General features: G+C 38.2%; 1 protein-coding gene across 4 annotated transcripts in view; it reads right to left on the bottom strand.

Annotated features, from left to right (window-relative positions):
* Positions 1-5,531: 5,531 nt before the first annotated feature.
* Positions 5,532-8,245, bottom strand: part of IPO11 (importin 11) — a 93,127-nt gene continuing 90,413 nt past the window's right edge. For all 4 annotated transcript variants that reach the window (XM_074569341.1, XM_074569343.1, XM_074569342.1 and 1 more), the window contains one exon: positions 5,532-6,618. In XM_074569341.1, the coding sequence (XP_074425442.1) occupies positions 6,454-6,618 (165 nt within the window). In that variant the 3' untranslated portion in view covers positions 5,532-6,453. The remainder of the gene's footprint in view (positions 6,619-8,245) is intronic.

Below are 8,245 nucleotides of genomic sequence, written 5' to 3'. Positions count from 1 at the left end.
ACATCACAATGCTCCAACGAATGAGCATGGCTAGCAGCAAAAGCTAGAAGATTCTTGGGATCCAGGGACTATTCACAGAGCGTCATTGAATAATGTGCATAAATACCCTCGATGGCAGATAGAGAATGTAGGACTCATTGCTTCCTACACCCATAGCTGTTAGATTAATCAGTCTTCTCCTTGTTTTATCCCTGACTGAGGGCTCGGTGTCCTGCACACAAGGATTTCATTTATTTATTTAAAAAGTTGAAAATCACAAGTGCTAGTGAACCAGCAGGCACCTGCTACAGATGTAGTAAAACAAAAAGCACCTTCTGGTAGAAGAGAGAGTGGGAACACACAGGACAGAGCATTTCAGCAGCTGAACGAGATGAAAGTATTTTGCTGCATGCACACTTTATGCCTGTGTGCTTCCTCGCACACCTGCTTGATGCTTAAAGATTAGGTGGGTGAACCATCAGGGTGAAACTGATGTTTTTAGGTCTCTAATGTTTCCCTTGAAAGCTCATTTAGTGAGTCAGGAGTCAGAAGCTCTGTATGCATGTACAAATTCCCACGTTCCTGCTGTATTAGAGTTTCTAGTTTTCCTCAATATCCTGGAAAAATATCTGCAAGATACCTTTGTCAACTTTGTTTGAAAAAAAAAAAAAAAAAGAAAAATCAAATGATAACTAGGATAAACAGAATATTTCCAACTGAAAGAAAGACTATTTGGTTTAGAATACTTGAAGAACAACTTCAGAAATTATTCACAGTGTATTTTTTTGAAACACTGACATGCAGCAACATAATGAGATTTAGACTTTCTCTGCTCAGAATTTACCTATCAGCAATTCCAATTTTCTCAACTTGGTAAGTTAATGGATAGTATTTGTCTATGCTGTATGATTGACTCAGTTGGTTTCCTGAATAACTTCTGAAACACTCTTAGCTTAGACCACAACCACCGGCCACTAGACAGGCCCCATAGTGTTCTGTTACTTTCCCTCAGTAACACCAAAGATTTTGCCTGCGCAAATATTGCAAAAACAAATGTAACTTTTGGGTCAAACAGTCTCTTCATTTAAACATTTTCTGTCTATTTTTAAATGCTGCTTTAATAATCTTTCTTGATAGGAAGCAGTTAAAATTGATGTGGGAAGTGATGACAACCTGCAATCACAGCCAACATGACTAATTTTTTGTTGTTGTTTTAAACACCAACGTGTCCCTTTATTAGGACTACATTCCACAACAGAATTGGATAAACTTTCCAGAGGTTAATAAAATGCAGAAACTGAAAACTATTTTCAGGTGGTAAGAAACAATATGCAAGTTCAGCAAATTGTTTTACCGAAGAATATTTATTCTAAATGTTCTAGGCTTTTGACATGTTTAGAAGTGACAGTTTGACTTCAAAATTGGTTGGTATTTTATTAAAAGCTGGTTAAGAAATTTAAAGAAAGAAATACAACATTAAACCTTGGGTCAAGTAAATTTCTTTTGCTAACCCATCATTTTTCCCTTGTTCAGAAAGAGAATTAAAAAGTCAATTACTTGCACAGCTCCAGGCCAGGAGAAATGCTTTGCCACCTGCTGACAGCCATGGCTGACTTCACAAATGACATGTTGCTCAACGTGCGATGTGATTTTATTTTTTATAATCATCTTTTAAGGGGCATGCTTTACTCCCATTTATGTATTGGTGGTGGAATTTTCTTGTTTGCAGCAAATTCACTTTTGCTCCTTTTCATTTAATTTTAGACCACTTTTTGGAAACCAATCATCCATTTTATGTAAATCTGAAAATTAATTCCTTCATGATCAATATTTTTAAGCAAATAGTATGTAATAGTCAGTGCAGCAGTACACACTCAACCTAACAAAATGGTGCCTAGCCAATGTGGAGAACAGAGGATGTAATATTTTTCAGCACTTCTTACGAACCTGCAATAAATTTTTAAAGGCAGTTGACTACAGTTAATTTGATTTCATTTTCCCCAAGAGTCAGCAAAATCTGGTAAAAACAAGCTATTGTACCTTATGAAAAGTTTCTACAGCACCAGTAAAATCTGATTATCCGATGATTAGTCATCATTATTAATCACAGCTAGCACTATAACGAAGTTGTGACCGTTTTAAAATTAGTAATTAATAATTTATTTCTTTTAAGCAGCAGTATTGAAGCAAGACAAGTAAATGAGTTCGGAAAGCCTTCAAAATGTGTACCTTAATTAAAAAGGTGCTGCTTTTGCTAAGTGAAGATGTGGCACGTTCAGCAGTTCAGAGAACACCATGAACTGCAATTTAGGAGCATCACAAGAGTTTGGAACTAAATAAAAATTAAAAAAAAAAGCATACTAAACGTTACCGAATGATACTGACTGTAAATCTGATAGCATGCCTGTGTTAAAATGGTCTATCGAAGATAGATCATTTTTCATCTTATCATTGCTGAACCATCAGAGAAATGTGCCCATCAGTTAAAATTTGCAGTTACGAACTGTGACTCTGCTTAGGACTCTGGCTGTCACTCCTGGTACCCTGGGAGAAGATGTCTGAACACCCATTGGGACCAAGAAGAAAAGAAAAGAGGATCTTTATGATCAGCTTTGCTACAGAGTAAACACTGTGTTGGTCCCTCTTCAAATTAAAATTGTGGTTCAAGCCTTGGAAAACAACTTCACGAGAGGAAGGATGACATCTTGGTTCTCTAAAGTCCTTTTCTTCAGGGCAGTATTAGCGTTGCAGCATCTAAAGGCACCCACCGCGCCGTCCACTCCCCCTCCAGCCTCAAAGGCCACCACAATGGAGGACGTTATCGGGAATTGGCCTGGCCCTTGGACTTGCTCACAAACGACGCAAAAAAACTCATCCCTTCACTGAAGTGAAGGTAGGAGGCCACAACCTCCCTGCCGGCGAGACAGGGAACGCGGCGACAGCCCAAGACTGCGTCCCCTGCCCCTTTGAAACGTGGCGGGAGTGTTGGTCCGGCTCAACACAGCAGCAGGGCGACAGAGATGAGGAGGGCGGCCGGAGGGGGCGGCCCTGCGGTAGTGGGCAGGCCTGGCCACCGGGCCAGCAACGCAACCGGCCCCCATGGAACAGACAGCAGCGCCCGTTGCCTTCCAACCCCACGTGTACATGATATACATCTATATACATGCACATTTTATACACGTACCTAGATATATATATATGTTTTGGGGTTTTTTCTTTGTAAATCTAGAGCTTCAACATACTTAAGTTTATCTATCACACTTCAGGTTATCTAACGTTAAGTTTATCGTACTTAAGGTTATCCATCATACTTTAGGTTATCTAACCTTATCATACTTAAGGTTACCTATCTATTACACTTCAGGTTATCTAACCTAAAAGCATTTCTAGAAGTAAAATTATTCTAGTAATTGTTCTGTATAAAACAAACACTTGGACTACCTAACAGGATAAAATTACAGCGTGGATAAAATTACCTTTAGAAGATGAAAAAAATAATTCAACAAATGCAATGAGATTAGATAGGTTCACTTCAGTTAGGTCACTTCATTGACACACCAAAGTTAACTTCTTGAAGATGGAAGCAGAGGAATCAGTTCTCTCAGTTTCTTTCAGCACATACCTTCAAAGACATTTAACTCTTATCAGAGACAGAAAAAGCTTGTCTTCAACTCACAGTTATTGCCTCTTCTAAATGTAAACTGCTAAAATCTGTAAGCCTCAGGAGTTTAATTGTGCTGTAGAAAAAAAAATAAAATCCAGATTTAAATTTTTTTCTGACGTGAAAAACAAAGCTGAAAGGGCAACAGGATCAAAGATCCTGCCTCACGAGAATTTTGGAAACTGTATTTTACTGCTTCGATGTCAGGCAATTTGTTGTATTCCGTTTCCCTTCTTCCCCAAGAGGCTGAAGTCAGAAATTTCAACAAGGGCTAAAGCTTGCTGCTGTCCTAAACCACAACCTTCAGTGAAAATTTAATCCTTTATATAAGGATTTAGTATATAAGGATATTATATATAATTTTTTCTGCTGTTTTAAGATGAAATTTCTCCATTTTCTGAGTACTAGACCACTGCTGAGCACAGACGGACAGTTTTGCAGTGTTCTGACAGTGGTTGTCATATAAGCAGTTATGCTGATGACAATTGGTTTCATTTATAGTACAAGCCTTGGAGTAAAATCTTCCAAGATGAAAAGCTAAACACCTAGTGACAAATTTAACTTGTTCCCTAATGCATATGAAAATGAGTACATACACTTATTCAGAAACGTTACTCAGAAAGTTAATCACAACGTTATCGTGCCATTATTAGCCAGAAGCATGTCCATCATTCCTGCCAGAGTCTGTGCCAACATTAGTTACTGTGCACTAAAATAAATTGCAGTTAACACTCCACCACCACGTGAGGTAACGGGGGGCTGAGTATCTCGGAGAGCGAGGCAGGCAGCCGCGCCTGGCTCAGCTGCGCGCAGCCATGCTGACAGGCTTGACCTGAGACTGCAAGACGCTGCACAGGGAGCCTGGAGGCTTGGCCATGCAGCAGAAATGCAGACAGCAGCCTTTTGGCCAAGGCTGGACTACAGTAGGTAGGACCTCCCTCCCTCTAAAACGTCAGGCAGCGGCACCATTAGGCGTTGAGCACGTGATTTTACCGAACAGTGATAGAAAAGTATTGCTTCCCGAGCTGGGGTTTTTCTGTATGCCATCCAGTCATGTCGTGCAGGGCCAAAGCTGGCGAGGCCAAACAGATCTGTGCTAGTTTTACATCGAGCCAAATGCTGGGGGTCTCCGCAGATTAACTGTGCAACAAATGCAGTTTCAGTCAAATGCCAGCGGGTTCTGGTAACTGTAGTTCTCAGCTGAAAGGGACCATTATCACACTGAGTCCCTTCCCTTTCAAGTACCAAACATAGTGAAAACTCTAATTTTGAGAACTGATTTGACTGACTGAGGAAATGACATGCAGATAACAGACAAAGTGTAACAATTCTTCTAACCTCCCTACACCAAGGTAAAAAGCAAGAAACTATGGGTTATCAAACAAATTCTACAGACAGATGCTGCCATCGGGGTACAGGGAAGGTTTTGCATTCAGATGCAAGAGCCTCAGCAGCTTCTGCCACTGAAGCCAAAGGAGGAGGGGGGAACCGTAAGCCTTCCTCTGCAAACAGAAGGGAGGTTTCAAAAACAGTTATTCCTCCAAGGGTCAGTAAAGAAAAAGGCTCAGATTTTTAAAAGCATTTGGTTATCTGGTAAGAGTAACAAAAGCATGTAGGTGTCTTTAAACAGCTAATCCCCTCTGAGAAAATAAAAATGAAAAAGCTGTCCTAATAGCTTAATCATCCCTTAGTGAAGCAAAGTTCACTTCAACTTTGAAAAGTGGAAGATCTGAACTTAAAAGGAAAATCTCAAAATGGAAAAGAGCCTTTCTCTCCTCCCTCCCATGTGCAGGGTACGAAAGACAAAGGCACACAGAGAGGAGAAACTTTACCCTGTCATTCCTGCAGCTGTAGAGGTAAGTAATAAATAATTAAAACTCAAAGTGAGCCTCACATTTGCAAATAATTATTTCAATTGTGACCATCTGGGCTCAAACATTTCAGCAACAATTATGAAGTATCCTGATCATATGCCTTGGATTAAAAAAAAGCTTTGATTAAAAAAAAGAACAGCAATTTTAGTAGTCCAGGTACAGCCAAGTATTAATTTGAATTAATTACTCATCTACCTCTAGTGAGTTTCTCTGTGTTATGACAGGTAAAAGTGAGACAGAAGGAACTCAAGAAAGCAAGAAATTTTTCATAATAGAAATAAAGAAATTGGTGATAAAAATGAAAACCCACATCTTCAGATACACATTCTCTAACACCTCTTCAAATACAATTTAAGTGTTACAACCTAAGTTTTTCTTTCTCTGAGATAATTCAAATGGCAATTATCTTTTTCTCATGAAGGAATTCTTCTGCTCACAGTTTTACTGCTTTCCTAACTCTTTCTGCTTGTATGGTTGAATGTAGAGTGAAGAGACAGTAACAGGAAGGAGAGAAAGTTATAGGTATACAACATCAAGACAAGAAGCTCTTGATACTGAATCATACTGCTGGATTAATAGACACTTCTCATTAATACACATTACTAAGTTCCTTCAGACCTCTCTGTTTATGATGGCTTTGTGAACCAAATAGCCAATAATGGTACCAAAAAAATGGTACAATCTAGGACAGTATATATCATGTTAGGAATCATGGATGTGCTACTTTGATGACAAAACCCTAAGTATATTATTAAAAAAAAAAAACCATAAAGCATTACCAAAGTTAGTTTAATAGCAACAACAGAAACTTATTTTTTATTTTTTAACACAAGTTATTTTCAGCTTTCAGTAGGCTCTTCCATACAAGATGGAAGGCTAGAGTTCTTTTCTATTTTTTTGAAGGGGAAATTGGACATAAAAAATCTTGTTTCTGCTTATTTAGAAGCCTTGTAAAAATTCTTGTAGCTGTGCAACAATTTCTGTATCCACGGTTTCCATAAGTGCCTGAAAACCTTGTTCTCCCAGTATTTCCTGCTGTGCCTTTAGCTTCTCATAGACGAATTGTTGCAATGACACAGTGTGTACAGGGTCCTTCAGTGCAAGCTGTGGAAAACATATAAGAGAAAAAATTTTAACAATGCACTAAAGAATACTCTGTGACTTACTCATCTCCTTTATAACCTGACTTCAAGAAAGGAATCTTCTGTTTTTCTTTGTACTTAACTGAGAATAAAAAGGAAAAAACTCTTGTAAAGCAAAGATCAAGTTAATTATTATCAAAAGCAAATAATCAGTTTAAAACTATTTGAAACAGTCTCAAATCATGGACCCAGTCTGCTGTAAGATTTCACGCTCCTACAAGATAAAACAATTTCAAAGCTTCTTTGTTAATTAGTGCCTAATGTGTTTTTGTGACTCCTAAAAAACACATCCGACGTTACCATGATAAGCATGAACTACAGTCAGTTATATTTTACTAGTAAGGAAACAAAACACTGAAAGAGTTGAACTAGTTTAGTTTATATGACAATGGCTAAAATAAACTGTCCATACGCATAAACAGACACACTTCTTCAGCAATAGTTCCTATTCTACCCCGTCAGTCGAGCGGATTATGCAATTTTCTTTTGGGAGGGACAGAGTATTTGTCACTCTCTTCCCCTTGTTAACTGCTTCTTAATGAAAGCAAAAAGAGGTAAATGAAGGGGCTGCATTGACATAAGACCAATTCTTAATTTCAATACCATAAGACATGTGTGGACAGTCTAAGGACACAGATAGTTATGCAGCATTTGTCTCGCAGTCCACCTGGATGGATAAAAGGGGATGGGAGGTGGCGACACCTGCAGCTGGCCACACCATAAAGAAGTGCTCAAATAAACAGGAAATTACTGCACACCCCTGATCTGTTCATCGTAGTATCAAAACCAAACAACACTACTCTTTATGCCGGAGGACCAAGAAACAAAATGTAATGCTAGATCTCAAAGCCCACTGAAATAGGAGACTTGTGAGCTCATAACACACTGCTGTGCCGCTATTTCCAAAGAAATCAGGCATATTAAACTTGCACAACTGCTCTTTTGTCATGACACAAATAAAGAAATATTTCAATGTTAATATGGGGTGGAAGACATTAAACCTTAAGATTCTTTCCTTATTTATTAAAAAAATATTATACCCAAAACAAGGGGGAAATACTGATTGAAACAGGCACATAAATATAGGACAGGGTAAAACATCTAAAACCACTGTAATTACCACAAAAGAGAAGTTAGTCTTACTTCTTATGAACAACACCAGTGAAAAGCAGGCTGCTTTTTAGCCTCTTCCATCAGTGCTTGCAACTCCTTTCTTATTACGGTCACCTCACCTTCCATATTGTGAATCTCGTAATCATTCCCCCAGTATTCCTAATATTGGCTTTTTAGCCTTTGATTCTTCACCATTTTCTACTATCCAGGTATTTTACATTTCAAAGGTAAGATATGATCTTTTTTATTATTTATCTCTAACATTAAACTCTTTTGAAAAGGGGAGTAATTGTAATAGTGTTTAGTGTTCTGCAATAATTATTCTTAGCAAATGTAATCTGGTCTCTAGATTATAAACAGACTTTTCATATTGAAATTTCAAATTTCTAAACCACGGCTACTCTAATCAAGATTTGCCAAGGTTAGCGTTATCCTTTTGTAACAGCATTCGCACAGTCTACATGGTAAAAAAAGAC

This window comes from Larus michahellis, chromosome Z (genome assembly GCF_964199755.1).
Source record: "Larus michahellis chromosome Z, bLarMic1.1, whole genome shotgun sequence".
Classification (NCBI taxonomy): Eukaryota; Metazoa; Chordata; class Aves; order Charadriiformes; family Laridae; genus Larus; species Larus michahellis.
This window is presented reverse-complemented; position numbering and strand designations above follow the sequence as displayed.